General features: G+C 48.9%; 1 protein-coding gene across 9 annotated transcripts in view; it reads right to left on the reverse strand.

The window, feature by feature from the left end:
• Positions 1–1,207: 1,207 nt before the first annotated feature.
• The window catches only part of COL6A3 (collagen type VI alpha 3 chain), a 58,301-nt gene continuing 42,673 nt past the window's right edge, over positions 1,208–16,835 (reverse strand). For 2 of the 9 annotated variants that reach the window (XM_041411712.1, XM_041411711.1), the window contains exons 27-45: positions 16,627–16,689; positions 16,390–16,440; positions 16,232–16,267; positions 16,073–16,135; positions 15,875–15,937; positions 15,208–15,240; positions 15,079–15,115; positions 14,959–14,970; positions 14,310–14,803; positions 13,640–13,739; positions 12,447–13,145; positions 11,230–11,338; positions 10,227–10,495; positions 8,685–8,939; positions 7,040–7,114; positions 5,294–5,473; positions 5,125–5,178; positions 2,161–2,331; positions 1,210–2,042 (exon numbers count right to left, since the gene is read on the reverse strand). In XM_041411712.1, the coding sequence (XP_041267646.1) occupies positions 2,002–2,042; positions 2,161–2,331; positions 5,125–5,178; positions 5,294–5,473; positions 7,040–7,114; positions 8,685–8,939; positions 10,227–10,495; positions 11,230–11,338; positions 12,447–13,145; positions 13,640–13,739; positions 14,310–14,803; positions 14,959–14,970; positions 15,079–15,115; positions 15,208–15,240; positions 15,875–15,937; positions 16,073–16,135; positions 16,232–16,267; positions 16,390–16,440; positions 16,627–16,689 (2,805 nt within the window). In that variant the 3' untranslated portion in view covers positions 1,210–2,001. Of the gene's footprint in view, positions 2,043–2,160; positions 2,332–5,124; positions 5,179–5,293; positions 5,474–7,039; positions 7,115–8,684; positions 8,940–10,226; positions 10,496–11,229; positions 11,339–12,446; positions 13,146–13,639; positions 13,740–14,309; positions 14,804–14,958; positions 14,971–15,078; positions 15,116–15,207; positions 15,241–15,874; positions 15,938–16,072; positions 16,136–16,231; positions 16,268–16,389; positions 16,441–16,626; positions 16,690–16,835 lie in introns of all 9 variants that reach the window. The other 7 variants (XM_041411717.1, XM_041411715.1, XM_041411718.1 and 4 more) reach the window with 5 other exon arrangements.

A 16,835-nucleotide genomic window follows, 5' to 3' on the forward strand; every position in this document is an offset into this window, starting at 1 on the left:
AGCCTGGCTCATCCCCAGCCGCGCTGTCCCCTGTCCCCACGCAAGCGGCTCAGTGCTGACGGGAAGTTTTGGGCTCTGGGCTGCTCCTTCTGCCAAGAATGGGATGCCTGGAGTGTAAATTCCCACCAGAACAAAGCCCAGAGCAGCCCTGTGAGCTTTTCTTGCACCCTTGGAACCCCCTGTATCATGTGCAATAATTCAGGCTTGCAAATGGTACGTGGAGGGCAAATCCTCCTGGGAGATGCCTCCGAAGGCATCGCTGCTGTGTGTACGACACACGTGGGACATCTCCTGTCGTGGCCCGCAGGGACCTGCCCGAAGTGCTTCAGAAAGCAGCAGGACAGCACCAGGTGGCCTTGTCCTCGTGACAGCCCCACCCTGAGCCGTGGAAGAACACCTGGATAAGCCCTGAATGGCAAGGGTCTCCTTTCCAGGATTTAACCAATCCAGCCCAGCTCTCCAGAAGTCAGTGCCCTCTCCCAGTTCTCCCTCACCAATGCCCTGGTTTTGGTGTTCCAGCTGCCCTCTCCATGGTATGTGCCTGTAAGGCTTCATTTTTCCTTCCAGGCACCTCCAGCAGGCCATGGGAAGCATTATCAAGCCCTCCTGGGGACAGCAATGGAGCTCAGGGAAACTGAGGACGTCAGCCCCACAGCCCAGAGCTGCCCTGTGCCCTGGGGTGGCCACTTTCATCTGCTTTCTGCTTTCAGGGGGGTGGTTTTGAAGGGGCAGGGAAATGTCCATTGTTTCTGGGAATTTTATCTTCCTTGGGTGAGCTCAGAGAAGGAGAGGAAGGGTGAAAATCATGGCTGCGGAAAGCAAAGGAGACAGATGAAAATACTTATGGGATCATTGAGTCACACAGGGACACCCAGGACTGGCTGAGGCCAAGTTGCTAAATGCCATGTCCAGCTCAGTTCAAATTCCTTCAGAATGGAGGTTTCACAACCAAGATATCTGTGTTTCCACATTTTTTTCCAAGCTGGAAACCTCCAGGTTGCCAGAAGCCTCTCAGTGCTGTCCCCCTGAATACCCTTACTACCTCCATATTCCCTTGGAGGAACAGTGGGATTCCCCCCACCCCACAAATAATTGCATTCCAGACCCTGGAAAATTATTCCATTGATGCCCACACTGGCTTTAACAAAGACAGACCCACAAGTTTCTCAAAACCTCCATTAGACTTTATTTAAAAGTTCGTTGTATAGACTTCCTGACACAGAATCCACAATAAAAATAAAACCCCCCTCCCTCCCACTGCTCCCCCTCCCCAGACTGCTTTGCTTTGTATTTTATAAAACATACAACATCAGAAGAATGCCAGAGGCATCCTACACCACAATTTAAAGATTTGTTAACTGAGGCCTTGGTCCCAGCAGTGCATTTGCATTTGGAAAATTTGCTTCCTTTTCCTTGCTAGTTTGGTTGGCCACATGTGGTACAAATGCATACAAGAGATCTAGTCTGAGATCAAATCCAGCAAAAGGACAAAAAAAAAAAAAAAAAAAAAAGAGGAAGAGTGAAAATGGAACCAATTTTTAATCAGAATCAGCCACTCTCTTACACAAAGGCTTCCCCTGTAAAATTACACTCAGTTATGAGAAGGCTAAAAGCAAGCAGGTAACAAGTTGCAGTGAAATTATGATGATTTTTTTTTTTTTTTACTCATTTTTATGGTGCCTTAGATAGGCAGACAGCCAGAACTGGGGGGAAAAAGGCTAATTTAGAGACATGTTGAGAGACAATGACAATCTGCACTTGGGTAAATATTTGGCAATGTTGAAGCTATACAATATAACCCGGGCACGTGTAGCACTCAGTCCACAAACAGTTTAGCACCATATTGATAGGTCATGCAGCAAAACCCTCTCCTCGGGGTTTGCTTGGGAGTTAAAAGCATGAAATATTACAGTGCAAGGTTGTCTATACCCTTAGCTTCTATAGGGGCAAGGTGGCAAAGGTGATGCTGTCTCAGAGGTAAGTGTTGGCCAGCCCATGGCTCTATGTCCCCATCGTCGTCACCGCGCCGGGGTTGATGGCACCTGGTGGGGAAAGAAGGAATAAATAAGGTTTTGATGCAGGATATCGAGGGAAGATAAACGAGGTAACTGCCAGGAGCAGCAGAGGGGGAATACCAGGGATTTGGCTGGTCCCTCTTACCAGGGGAGCAGAGTTTTTCACATTCTTTCTGCGTGTTGAACCTGTTCTCGTTGCCGCCGCAGCCGCCGTACCAGAAGCGGGCGCAGCTCTTGGTCTCGGGGTCGTAGTACCACTTCAGCACAAAGTTCCTGCAGGTGCCCTCGTCCTTCTGCAGCCGGCAGATATCCATGACTGTGGAAAAAAAAGCAGGAGCAACAGTGGTCAGTAGCACTCCTGGGTGAAGCACAGCCTTTTCTGGGTGTGTCTGCAGGGCAGGGCTGGAATGCAAGCTGAGAAAGGGCATCCACAGCTCAGACTGTGCAATCTCCTGGTTTAGAGGACTAAATCCCATCTCCTTCTTTGCAAAGAGAGCCTCTTTCCCTGGAGGTCACAAGTTTGTTTGTCTCCTGTGTTGCTGCCACGCATCCAGGAGCGATGAAGGAAGAGTGTTGCATGGCAGTGGCTGTCTGTAAATCCCTTGGATCTGTGGGAAATGAGTTGGCAGGTTCCAGAACTGGGAGAGGACTGGCTGGGCTGCAAGGCAAGAAGTAGTGGCACCACTAAAAGGACTGACTTCATTTAAAAGAGAAATTTTCCTTGTGAAGATGCTCCTGGGTCCACCACACACTGCCCATGGCATCTCGCATCCCTCACTGGGTGAGCAGGGAGCAAAACAACAGAGCACATTTTGCACATTTTGGATGTGGCAAAATGAAATTGCCAAGTGTTTTTATTTAAATGAAATTAAAACACCTCCCTTCACACAGGAAAGCAGAAGGAGCTTGTTCCATCTCTGCTCAGCACAGCATAAACACCACAGATAAGGAGGAGTCAGAAATCAGTATTGACCTTCCAGTCCAGCTTTGTTTTTGGGCTCCTACAGCCAAAAGCTTCCCCGTGCCTTATGCAGGCTCTTTGCCTTTTTTTATATTCAGGTTTTCTTTTTCCAAAGCTCATTTGCCTTCTTCCCCACCTTCCAAAACCCTGAAATCCAGCAGATGTGAAACACAGGAATGACTCTACCCCAAACCCTGCACAGGAATGAAATCCAAACACTAATCAAAACAGAAGGATTTCTTTTGCTTATATAACCTAATTTGCCCCTATTTCAGTCTGAAATGAAACAAAAGTTTACCCAAAAATTTCCAAGAATTGATGGAGAGCAAGAACCAAGAATTGATGGAGTTAAAATGTGTTTTAAAATGTAGCAGGTTGAAAAGATGGGGAGAGACAGGGTTTTAAATCATCCCATGGAGAAACTGAGCTCCTCAGTTACACTTAAAGAGTTTTGTCACTGTAAAAAAGTTAGTAACAATAAAAAAAATAAAACCATAGAATCATCAAGGTTGAAAAAGTCCTCTAAGACCCTTGAGACCAACCATAACTCCAGCACTGCCAAGCCCACCACTAAACCATGCCTCATGTTCCACATCTACACAAGAAAAATGATATAAAAGGTCCATAATTAAAGGGGATCACAACATTTGAAAGGCTTCCAAAGGGAAGTGGTCTGGTGCACGTTTTTGCACCCAAAATGCCTTAAGTTTTGGGGGCTCAACTCATTTCTCATTGTTGCACCTGCTGAGGGCTGAACCCAGAGCCTGAGCCACCACCCAGCACCTGAAAAGGTGACCTGCACTGAAGTCCTGTATCCATTTTCCACGTGGATTCAAGCTCTGGCTTTGCAGAAAATGGAAAGGGAATAAAGCGAGCAGAGCACAGCGGGCAGAGACCTGAACATCCCTCCAGGGCCCCAAGGCTGCTTTTCTTGACTCTGTGCCCAGGGCAGAGCGGTGCCAAGTTGATGAAATATCACTTTAGCCTCAGAAACAGTTGCTGGAAACATCATCAAAGCATGTGACAGTGATCAGAAGGGGCTGGCCTGTGGGACAGGACTAGCAGAAATACGCTGCCTCCAGAGAAAACCTCATCAGGGAGGCTTCCCTGCTTTCCCAAGGTGGAATCCTGCTCTGGAGTGGAGCTGTGTGCTGCTTCCTCTGGCAGCAAAGTGCCCAAACTACAGCCAGAGGATCCATGATGCCCATTTGCATCCCCAAAGCACCTTGAAATCCCTTTTTGCCACCCCAGACATCTCTGTGGCTGGTGGTGGCCGCCTCCTCCTTGCCTCCACATCTCTGCTGGGCTGCCAGTGACAAAAGTTCCCAAACATGATTTAAGGATCCTAAAATGAACCTAAGAAAGTCAAATGAGGTGGAAGGGTCTGTAATTTGCCTTTTCAAACCCTGTCATGCCACTGCATGGAGGACTAAAGCACTGCCTTTAGGTACCAGAGCTGTCTTCGCTCCTTGGTTTCCCTCCCAGCTCCACAAAGGGCCCTAAAACACCTCTGGGAGGGGAAGGCTGCTCTGATAAGGATTTTCTGGGCTCTGCTCCCATCCCAAACCCTTGCTGAACCAACACAGGTGATTTCAAGCCTCTTCTCCCTTCCCAGGTCTTGAAGAGGTTTGCAAACATAACCCCTTAACCTCAGAAACTCCTTGAGGAGAGGAGGGCGTTGCCGTTTCCCTGCGGGCTCCTCCCTCAAGCTTGGCTTTTCTCTTTTGGTGGTGGAGGAAAACGTCTCCATGCAATGCCCAAGCCCCATGGAGACACTTTCCATCAGGTGCTTTAGTTACAGGCAGAGAAATGTTGGGAATTCTCTCCATTCCAGCAGAGGGGTGGCACTTCTTGGTCACACAGAGATAACACAAACCGCTTTGGGACCATGCCACGCTCCAGTTCAGCAACCCCAGCTCCCTCATGAAATCCAGTGAGCTTTGCCACTCAGGCTGTGCCAGCACAGCACATCCTAGTGGGACAGCACACATGCAAAGTGACTGGCTCATGCAAAGCAGATGGAAGGACATGGTCGTGTGAAGGAGCATGTGAAAACTAAGTTTTGGATGCATGCTGTGAAATGGTGAAGGTGAAAGAATGGGTTTGCTTTGTTTGTGATGATTAATTTTTTTTGGGGGGGTGTGTTACCTGATGATAATCTTTTCTCAAGGGGTGGCTGCTGCATGGCTTTCTCATCTGCTGCTGCAGGAGGAAAAAGTGCATGGTTTTGGATTTTAAATGGTGTTTTCTCTCTGATCCGAACATCATTTGACAAGAGGACAAAATGCAAAAGGGTGAATCCTCGTGGGGTACTTACATGGCTTTAAGCATTTGTTATAGCACTCAGCTTCGGTCTCAAATCTATTGGCATTACCTCCACAGCCACCATACCAACCCTGGCTGCAGAACTTGTGTTTGGAGTCAAAGAACCACACAATCTGATAGTCCTTGCACTGCATGCCCATGTCAAAGTCCAGCAAGCAAGGGTCTGGCCAATCTGCATGGCAAAAGGTGCAAAGGTTAAGTGATTCTGAGAGGGTTAAAAGCTGAAAAAGCAAAGAGATTGAAAAGAGGGAAAAAAGGGAAAATAAAGTCTGGTTCGGGACTGGTGGCATTTCCCTCTGGTGTGTTTTGTCTTGCTTTGCTGGATGCAAACCTTTCTCAGCCTCCAGTTTACCTCTTCTTGCTCTTGGTTTTGTCACAGATCTGAACCCCAGATCCTTGGAGCACCATAGTGGGAGCCCGTTACTCCCCACTGGTGCACTCAGGAGTGAGCCTCACGCAAATCCCCCCGCCCTGTTTTCAAAGCTCTTTGTCCTGGCAGCAACTTCTAGTCCTTAAGTGTGTTTATCTCTCAAAGCAAGTTGCACCTGGTATATGTGAAGGCTCAATGAAGACTTAAACATATGTTCCTTTCCTGCCCAAAAAATTATAATTTAGGTCCAAATCCCAGACTTTTTGTTAGTTGTGCTGGGCCATCCATGCTATTTTACCCATATAAGGAGGGCAGAGCATGGGCTTTCCTCAAAGGTCTCTCAGAAGATTTACACATGGGTGTCTCCCATGAACGAGAGGAGGCTCAGCTAAACCCATCCCCAATTCCCTGCCCTCGTTAGAGTCTTTGTCTTGTTGAAAACCCTTGGACTAGCATCCTTGGGGAATGCTCCCCCCGGATTGCTGGCTGCCATAAATCCTCAGGCAGAGGTGTTTGCTGCAAGTGGGTCAGCAAATGGAGCTGAGATGGAGAGGTCTGTGTGGAAGTGCAGAGCAAAGCACGTAGCACATCCCTTTTCCCTGGGGCAGGAGAAGCCCACACACCTGGTTTGCCAAGGGGGTTAAACAAGGGGTTAAACAAAGCCAGGGGGTGCTTGTCACCTGGTGGGAACAAGGGGGGATGAGGGGGATGGCAGCGCCAGGGAGAGGGGCCAAATGAGCAGGAGCACACGGGAAGGGAAGGATGAAGGGTCATGCAGGAAGGAGAAACCAGTTGGTCCAGAACAGGTCCTTGGCCCTTCGGCTGCACAAAGCTCCAGTGGTGCCAGCAGCCAGGCATGAATGAGATCCATGCTCATCCCACTCACCACCAGCAGGCAGAGCTCAACAGCAGCTCCACAGCTGCTGGCTGAACACGCTGAGCAGCAGCATTTCCCCGTGCTCTCAGACCGCTTTGTGAAGAAAATGAGCCACAGCGCAAGCAAAATGTTTGAAGGAAGGCACGGGAGCGATGATTCAGGGATGAGTTTGGGATGGCAGATCCATTGTTGGTGTGCCTGCCGTGGCTGTGCTGCTTGGTGAAGGCTGGGAGCTCTTCCAGGCCCTTGGAGGAGGAGTTGTGACACTGATGGTACCACCGAGTGTGACAGCGCCGGTGTGATGAGCTTGATGTCACCCAAAGCCATGAAAAGAGGCAGAGACCCCAAAGCAGGGCTCTGACCTGTACCACCAAGGGTGTCACCAAGGCCATGATCAGCTGGCTCTGCAAAGCCAAGGACGTGCAGATCCCTTGGTGTTAGGGGACTACGAGAGCCCCCAGCCCAGCAATCCTCCCGTGGCCCGCACTCACCATTCTCAGGCCCTTCCAGTGGCTCAGTGTTGAGCATCATGTTGGCCAGGGGCACCTGGGACTGCGCCAGGGTCTCTGTGGGGAGAGGCAGAGGGTCACTCAAGGGGAGGGCAGCAGCAGCAGCACCCTCGGTGCAGTCACAAACAAACCCCCTGGCCCCAGCTCCAGCACGGGGGCCACGTCTCAATCTGTTTAGCCCAGCACAAAGATATGAGAAATGTTTATTGGAGGCAGCTGATGGGATGAGCAATCCTCAACTGCCTGGCCGTGCCAGAATGGGATCACCTTCCCTCCCCAGTGGCTCTGCTTGGGCTCATCCTTGGAGGTCACCACAGAGGAGCATCCTCAGGACTCCTTATGACTGCTTTGGATGGCCCCACTCAGCCCGCAGCACCGACAGGGCAGGGGCTCAGGAGCTGGATGTGCCCTCTCTGGAGCCAGCTTTGCTTTGGTCTCCCTGGCCCTGGAGATGGCAGAACAAAAATGGCATCCCCCAGGAGAGCCAGTCCGTGAGGGATCTGTCCTCTCTTGTTCCCTCAAGGGCTCTCTTGGAGCACACTCCTCCCATCAGCCCTCACATCCCTCTAGAAGCTATGGTGAGGATTGTCACAGGTGAAAAAAAATTCCATGGAGGGGTCTGCAGCCACTGGAAGGCCTGGATTTACTTTTCTTTAGTGTATGGTTTGGGTGTGGCTAATGGGGACAATCCTACTCAGTGTCCAGGTCACAGCTTGCCACCACTGCCTACTCAGTTTATTCCCATTCAGGATTTATTCCATGGGAAAAGCAGCTTCACTGGGCTTTGGGAGCTCCAATTCAGCACATGCAAATGTTACTTCTACCCACTGATGTCTTTTCTCAACATTTTTGTGGGCATGTTTCTTGCTTGCAAAGGTGAGGGACTGGTCCAAACCCACCGAAGCCAGAGGAAAGGCTCTCCATGGGCACTGGAATTGTCTTGGAAGTGCCAGAGGAAGCCAGACACAGCACTGGCAGGACCAGCACAAACTTCACACCACCAAGCCAAGTCACCTCTGTGCCAACTGTATTAAAAAAAAAATTGGCTGTGTCTTAGACAGCAACTTTTGGCCATGCCAGAGAGTTTGGTGATGGATGTGGAGACATGGAGTTTGGATCCCGAAGGGACTAAACCTTTCGTTTCGTCTCCTCTTTGTGGGTTTTTCTGGATAGTGTGGGAAGCAGATCAGTAGATATGGGAATAGCTATTAGGGAAGCAGATTTTCTTGCTTATTTTGAAATCGGGCTGGACTGAGTTTACAAGTTTGGCTCATTATTAATTGCTGTAGTGCAGACTGGGCCCCCACCAAGACCTTTTGCACCAATGTACAAACCCTCCATCATGTAACAAACCCACTCTGGGACTGCCTTTAATTATTCCACATTCTGTGCTGATTTAACCCCACTGAAGTGCAACCTCCCATTTTTCAAAGAAACACATTTGCCACACCTCATACCCTGCTGGTGACAGCAGACGTGAAGTCACACAACTTAGCACAGCCAGGGCTGGGATTGTTGGTACCAACTGATTCCCGATCCCTTGTTTTTGTTTTTTTCCCCTCTCACTTTTTGTGCCCACTTAATGAAAAAGAAAACAAATGCCCACATGTTTTTAAGAGTCACTTACTCGTGCTGAATGAGCCTGTGTAAGTTACTTTGGGCTGGGATTTTTGGTAGCCAGTGATGACGACGACGTATTTCTGCCCGCTCCGGAGCCCTCGGATCACGTGCTCGGTGCCGGTCAGGTTTTGCCTCTGCACGAGGGACTGGTCGTGTGCCAAGGTGACAGTGACATCAAAGGTGCTGTGGGGCTCGGGGCTGGCCCAGCGCAGCCTGGCACTGCTCTCAGTGACATCTGTGATCTGGATGTCGTGGGTCTTTGCTGCAGGGCAGAGTCAGAATCAGAAGGGACACTGGGCAGTGAATGAAGAGGGAAAGATCTCAAGGAAGAAGTGCCTCAGTGCTGCAGAATCTTCTTTCCATGGCAAGTGCAAGCCAGCTTGGCACCTGGCTGTCTCAAATGCCACTGCAGGGGAGGCTTTGTTTTCCATGGCTCAGATGATTCACCAAGTAGTTTATTTATCTTTAATAATCTGTTGCAATCTAGCAAATCAAAGCCTTTTTTTTCTTTTTTTTTTTTACAAGATTCTCACAGCTTGAAATTCCCAGCACTTTCCCAACCACTGTAAATGTGCCCAGTCAGATCCTTCCTTCCCTAGGGTGCAATGGATTCACTGAGCTGCTGAAGACCTTCAAGCCAAGCCTGCCTAAGAGTGAACATAAAATCACAGACTGCTTTGGGTTGGAAGGGACCTTCAAGCCCATCTCATTCCGACCCCATGCCATGAGCAGGGACATCTTCCCCCAGACCATGTTGCTCCAAGCCCTGTCCAACCTGGTCTTGAACACTTCCAGGGATGATAACCTTAACAGGTCAAAGAAGTTGGTACGGAAAGGTTTTCCTGCTCTGGCAGATCACTGGATGAGACCTTGATTGCTTGAAGCACTGGTGGAGCAGAAACACCCAGAAAAGTTTATTCCCCTCAAGCTGATAAAAGCATTAGCCTTGCAAAAGCTGATTGCTTTTATTTATTGATTTTTATTATTTATGAAGGGACTTGCCATCAGTGACTGGATGAGCTTCCCTGTGCTTGGATACATTCTTTGACCCTTGCTCAGCTAGTGCAGATCTGCCTGTACACCCTTGCCAAAATACCTCTTTGTATGAACTGTGCTCACATGAAAGAGGCTTGGCATTCCCAAACAGGTCTCCACACCGATCCATTGATGGACTAACTATTCCTATTAGCTGAGAGTTCAAACAATGTCATTATATGAACCACCATTAATAGCAAAACTTGGCCAAGGGGCAATGCTCCAAGGAAATAATGGAAACAAATGAGCCACACTTGCAAGAGAAGCTCTCTGTAGCTGGATGTATTGTTCCTGCTTGTGTTTTGCCTAGAGGCACCCATTTTTGCACAAAATTCTTAACACATGTTGACAACGTCCCAGCATAGACTTCCTGATTTACACCTAAAACCGAAATTTGGCCTCTGGGTGACATTTCCCACAGGAATAATCCTCTCAGGGGGCAAGAAGAGCCACAACCTGCTGTGTCTCAGCCCAGAGGAAGGCACTGCCCACATGGGGAGAGCTGCTCACGTACCGCTGTGTCTCCTCCTGCCACCGGCCACGGCGGCTGTGGCGTTGCTGCTGGCCCTGGCTTTGGTGTGGGTGGTGGCACTAGCTGCTCCCTGGGCAGTGGCGTTCCCCGGGGCCACGGGGCTGGCTGAGGTGGTCTCGGGGGCTCTGGCCTGGGCCGTGGTGCTGGCAGGAGTGGTTCTGGCATGGGCACTCGCCACTGGCTTGATGGTTGCGCTGACCGTGGTGCTGGCGGTGAAGGTCCGGCTGGCGGTTGCGTTGGGGGCCACGAACCTGAGCAGAATTGTGGAAACAGAGATGAGTTGACCTAGAAACCACTGGCAAGAACCCACCTGAGGTCAAGAGTCTTTGCCAGCTTTAGATTTGCCCACAGTGGGGAGTGAAAAGTGCTTAGATCCAAGCAGTGCAAAGTGCCCCTAGTGGAAAGTTTCGCTGCCCGTGGCAAGGTCTTGGAAGAAGATCTTCTTTAGGTTCCTTCCAACCCAAACTGTTCTGTGATTCTCTGATAAGGGTGGACTCAGCAGACAGATCTGCAGTGTGCCTCAAGGGGCTTGGCCTTCTAAAGCCAGGACAGCTCTGTGCCACCAGTGAGTCTGGGTGACAACAAGCTTTCACTTCTCTTCAGAAAACATTAGCGTGGGTGCTGTGCTGGATTCTGTGTATCAGACAACCCAGGGCAGCCCAGCCTCTGAAAATAATGTTTGGAGTAGAAAGCCCCAAATTAATAGTAATTTCTGGAATCCCTGACCTACACGATCAAAGTCAGCATATACCTCCTTCATATTTTTATACATTTATAAATATGAAATTTACTCCAAATTTAAAATTATACATTACCCTTCTCTATAAGATATCTCTGTTGCTCTTTTGGTTCCCCCAGTAAAATTAATTGGGGGAACCAGTAAAATTAATTGAAATATTATTAGAATTATATTAATTAAAAGACAATCCTGATTTTTTGAAAGTGAAGTTGCTTTTCCTTTCCTTTTCTCTAAAGCATTACTCACACTGCTTTCTGCCCGATGAGCACGGGGTGCTGGCTCTGGACTTGCTGACCATTCTGGAGCCACTCACACTGTTTCCTTATCTCTGGAGACAGGTAGAAAGCAAATTCACCTGGAGATGGAGAGAGACATTAAATACTGGAGTTGAAGATGGTGGATACCCACCACCAACACATTACATTTATTTCTTCTTAATTAGGGGAAAAAGAAAAAAAAAAAAAAAAAAAAAACAGGAAATAAGTTTCCTTTTCTTGCTTGATTTTTGGTTACTGCAACATCCTGGGTTGGGAGATTTGTTATTCCAGTTTACAAACAAGAGGGCCTTAACTACAAGCGGGCTGTTTGCCTGAGTCTGTCACTTATAAACACATTTCTTGTAACAAGGCACTTCCAACCACACAGGTAATGTTATTTTTTTCAAGAGTTAGAAGTTTCCAGGACTTCTGTAATCAGTAAATGGAAAAAACAAACTGAGATAACCTAAACATTTATTTCCAGATGTTTGCTTCCTATTTAGTGCAAGACATTCCTGAATTAGTGGTATATCAGCCCACTAATGTGGTTTTCAGGAATTTTTGCTAAAAACTAGATTTCCTGAAAGATGTCTACTTCTTATCCTTTCTGGACAGGTGTGTTTAGGATCTGTGGCAGCTGGAGGTCCAGCCTGGGTTCTCTAGCTAAGCTGAGATGTAGATTTTCAAGGCACAGTCAGCACATCCCAAATACAGCAGCTTTATTTATCCCTGAGCAAAGAATCCTGTACATCTGGTCCTTAAATCTGCATAGAGCAACTCCATGTCTCGACCTGAGCCAGCCAAGGGCCTGCTGGACATGATGTTTAGGCTGAAGTTGGGAAGAAAGATTTGCTGGGTGTTCAAGGAGCTCCAAGGAAGTTCTGCAAAGGGCCTCAGTGGGATCTATGTGTGAGGCAAGCCAGGGGGGATGAGATCAGAATCCACAGGTGAGCGCATGGAGACCAAGGCAAAGCACACTGAAGAGCAAACTCTACTTGGAGGATCAACATGGAAGGGGATGGGGAGGCCAAAGTGAACAAAACCCAGATATACTCAACTCGGTAAAGTATGAGCAGCCCAAATGGCACCAAACAGTACAAACCATAAGAAAAGAGACTAACTTCAGTGGGTCCTGCTGCTCAAAGCCTTTCAGAGGCCATGTGTTGCCTCTTCCATGACACTTGGGCTGCAGGATGTTGCACTTACTTCTGATAAAGGATGGCAGCAGTGTCCCAAAACGCAGCAAGGGCTCTTCATGGAGCTCTCCTGGTTTATCAACCAGCTTGAAGAACACGTCGTTTGGCTCGCTGGCAAGGCTGTAGAGGTTCTTGGCATTCACCTTCCTGCCGATGCCCAAGACAACAAAGAAGTACCCTTTGCATTTTGCATTGATGACAGCCCTCTGCAGGTGCTCGAGTTCTTTTTTGTTCACTTTTCCAGTCATCATCAGAACTATGACTTTTAGATCCCGAGGGCTCGGCACATTTTCGAAGACATGAGCGATTGTGTGTTCAATTGCACTTCCCAGAGCCCTCGTGCCCTGGAGCTGGGTCATTTGATTGTGGAGGTAATTAATGATCTTCTCTTTGGACGCATAATCAGTTAGTGAGAACTCAGTTTTTACTGGTGGGAAGCTTGAGTTTGTTTCGTGTTCGTAAGGAGCTTGCTGGAGAACGGCCACTCTGGCATGGTGCTGGGATACTTTTGGCTCTGAGCTGATTTCCAGGTTAGTTACAATGTGGGAAATGTACTTCCTCATCTCACTGAACTGCAGGGGGGTGGTGGACTCGGAGCTGTCCAGGATGAAGGCTATGTCCGTGTCCACGTCGGTGGGGGCTGCCCTTCTGTCTCGGAACCCAGGTCTCTGGCCAGTTCCAGCACAGCTGGGATGGGGGTCACACACATCTGGGGAAGAAACACAAGGGGTTTCACCTGCAGGACCTGAACACAACCCTCCCTCATCACTGTAAACATCTCCTGTGTCACATGAAACACCATCAAGCCCTGGACATTCACTGGTCCATTGCTTGATCCCAAAGTCATTTCGTCCCACAACACATTCAGTTATGTGTTCAGTATTTTTTAATGTGCTCCTTTGTCCAAGGGGATATCTCTGAAGCGCTCTGTCATAAGTGGCAGAAGGCCATTTTTTAGAGCACTTAGCTATCAGTATTTGGGTTGTAAAAGTGGCAACCAGACAAAAAAGGAGCTTCTCTTTACAAAGCGGAGAACACCCAGCAAACCTCATTCACAATGCCAATGTTTTCCGCTCAACCCAAGAATCCCTTGTATCCATCAACGAAAGGGCTGACTCCCAAGTTGGGCTTCCCTTCTTACAACTGACTGCTGCGTGGCCAGAAGGATTTGGAACTGTCTAGAGGAGAAATTGGATACTTTACCCAAACAAATGTGACAGGTCAAAAGCCTCTGGATGGTTTGATTCAGCTGACCGCCACTGGTTGGAAGAACAATGGCGTGACCAACGGCTGTGTTGTTGATCTGGTGAGATGGAAACAGAAACACACTGAGTCAGTAGTGCTGCCTTCTGCTGCTCTCAGCTCAGAGGAGGGCAGGGCAACCCACAGCTCTGAGGAAATCTCTGCTCAGCACAATGCTATTGGTGGATCCCTTTTGGAGGAGCCTCATGTCCCCGATGTCAGTTTAGAGTCATAAACTCCAAGAAAAGGGACCACTTGAACCAGTGCTGTGAGTTTATCTGGGGCTTTTTTGTGGCTTTCAATCTCTGTCTGTACACTCTCCCTCTGCCAACCAAGCTAATGTACTCCCACCTTCCCACCCTTTGCCTTTCTGTCAGACTTTTCCTTCTGTTTCATCCTACACTTTGCACCCTGCAGCCACGGCATGGGAAAAGAGTGGTCTCACTAGCAATTCTCAGCATGTGCTGTGGTAGTAACAAAATTAGGGCTTCCCTCCTAATAGATGGATGAGTTTGGCCAGCCTTCCACATTTGAGAGGCCTCTGAAAGCCAAGCATTGCTTGTGGCATCCAACACTGTGAAATCAGACCGAGGGCATGAGCAGAAAATAAAGAAAGGATGAGGACCCCAACCTCCAGAGCTCTTGCAAGAACTGCATCCTGCCTGCTGGTGAGGAACACCGGCACAACCCCGGCGTCGTAGAGCTTCAGCACAGCATCGTTGAGCTGCGGGGACGCCCTGGTGTCCCCGTTGCTGAAGAAGACAGCCACCTTCCTCATCAGGAAGCCACTGCGGGCACGCTTGAAGGTATTCCTGGCCACGAAGGACATGGCAGTCTCCAGACTGCGTGGCTTTGTGGTCAGCGTTGCCTGGAAGTTTTGGATCTGCTGGAGGAGGCTGGATTTCTTCCTGGCATCAGCAAAGCGGATCTCGGTGGTGACCTCATTGTTGTAGGTGACGAGGGCCACCCGTGCCCCCCGGGGACAGTTGCTCTCAGCAATGGTTAAGTTGTTGACCACTCTGAGCACAGTTTGCTTCATCCTGTTGAAAACCTCCCTCACGACACCAGAGGAGGTGTCAATAGCAAAGGCCAGCTCGGTTGGGAAGACAGGGCACTCCTTGGGACCTGTTGGGAATGGGCATTGGGAACAAGTCATGCCTCAAGCAGCCGTCAGGATTCAAGGACAGTGCCCTCAGCAGGGGTAAATCATTCATACATGGGGAGAGCAACAATTGTGACATGCAGCCACCCCGGGGTTTAAAGGACTGAATGAGACTTACCGTAGCAGCAAGCTGTGGAAAAGATGGAGAGGAAAAAACAGCTTGGTCAGTGCCATTCTTGTAACATGATGGGCAAATAAGGGTAGAGACAGGGACTTAGCAAAGCACTGAGGTACTCACGGCATTTGTCTTTGATGTTCCGCACCAGGGCACATTGCTTTAGGAAATAAAGAAAGGGGGGGAAAGAGATATGTCACACAGCCAACCCAGGGGTGTTCCAAAACAAGAGAGAAATTATGCCACACTTACATCTCTGGATTCTCCTTTCTCGCCTTTAAGGCCCTGTTTCAAAGAATGAAGAGAAGCTGAGTGCAAAGTGCATCTCCAGGGTGCCTTATGAACGCTGTCAGAATAACTACTGAACCATGGGTCATGCAGGAGCCAAGGGAAAATCTGTCTGTTTTCAGCTGTGTTTCCAACAACAGAGTACAGGGCTCTTCTGTGTGAGGAGTAACCTATCTGAGGCCAAACCCAAAAGGGTGGTTGGAACTGGATGATCTTTAAGGTCCCTTCCAACCCAGACCATTCTATGGGTTATGATGCTCCAGGTCCACCTTGGCCTTTCTAGGGAGCCTTGTGCCAGCCAGTTTTGGTCATGGCCAATATCCTTTGTGGGGTATGAATGATAAAGAGATGAGAGTCTCCTAGAAGGAATTTTAAGGGACATATTGCCATGGGGAATTCCTAATGCCTGGTAAGAGCATGTCTCTTGACTTTTTCCTTTGGTTTGAAGAAGGGTAAATATTTGTCAGCAATAAACAGCTGCTTAAAAATTTATAGAGACACATCCAAGACAAATAAAGAAGGATTTCCCCAACTTGAAATCAGCAGGAGATGGTGATGGACTTATTTTTCAACCCCTGGCACCCACAGGGACCATTACATTAAGCCAATCAGCAATGCAAGGAACACTTACAGATGGCCCAGGGTATCCGATCTCTCCCTTCTGACCAGGTGTCCCAGGTACTCCTGCATTTCCCTAGAAAGAGAGAGCAGAGAAGTCCTCTCCATGAACATCTGCAGGAGGACTGCCAGGAGCACTTAGAGGAAAAGATATGTCCGTCTTTCAGGGCATTCATGCACAAGGGAAAATTTGTACCATGGTCCAACTTACTCTGCGGCCTCTGTTTCCTTTGGGGCCGGGGCCTCCAGCAACACCACGGTCACCAGGTCCACCCTAGGAGGGGAAAACCACAAACAGCAGCTCTAAACCTGCACAGGCCCCTGGAAAATTGCTTGGAAAATAAATGCACAGCTCGTGGGCTGCACCTACCTTTGGCCCTGCGTAACCTACGAAGCCACGTTCTCCCTGAAACAACAGAAAGGTTAATTTGGATATGTTCTAGAAAATGCCCTCATCCATCTGCACTGGAGATCTTGGCTGCTTCCTTGTCCTTGTTGAGGAGGTGGGAATGCTGAGCATACACTTACCTTCCTGCCTTTAGGACCTGGGCCACCAATTCCATCTCGTCCATCATCACCCTAAAATTGGAAAGCCAGACTCATTCATATGTAAATGATATGTGATGTGTAAACAACTTAAATCCCACAGGTCCAGCAGCACCAACAGAAAGAACCCACTGAAGCCACAGGGCTTTGTGAAACTCTTAAATGTTCCTTAAATTTCCTCAAGTGCCCTTAGAGGCGTGAGGGCATGACCACACTCACCATCTCTCCTCGTGGGCCTGGCTGTCCGTTCGGCCCTTTGGGTCCAGGGTTTCCAGGCTCACCCTAAAAAGAGGAGCATCTGTTAAAGCATGTGCTGAAACTCCAGGCTGCTCTGAGCCTTCCCCTCCCCATCAACACTGGTTTCTTCTCACAGAGCAGTCTGCAGCCCTCCACATGGCAGAAAGGCACCACTCGACCTACACAGCCTG

This window comes from Onychostruthus taczanowskii, unplaced genomic scaffold (genome assembly GCF_017590055.1).
Source record: "Onychostruthus taczanowskii isolate IOZ18803 unplaced genomic scaffold, ASM1759005v1 scaffold37, whole genome shotgun sequence".
In the NCBI taxonomy this organism is placed as follows: Eukaryota; Metazoa; Chordata; class Aves; order Passeriformes; family Passeridae; genus Onychostruthus; species Onychostruthus taczanowskii.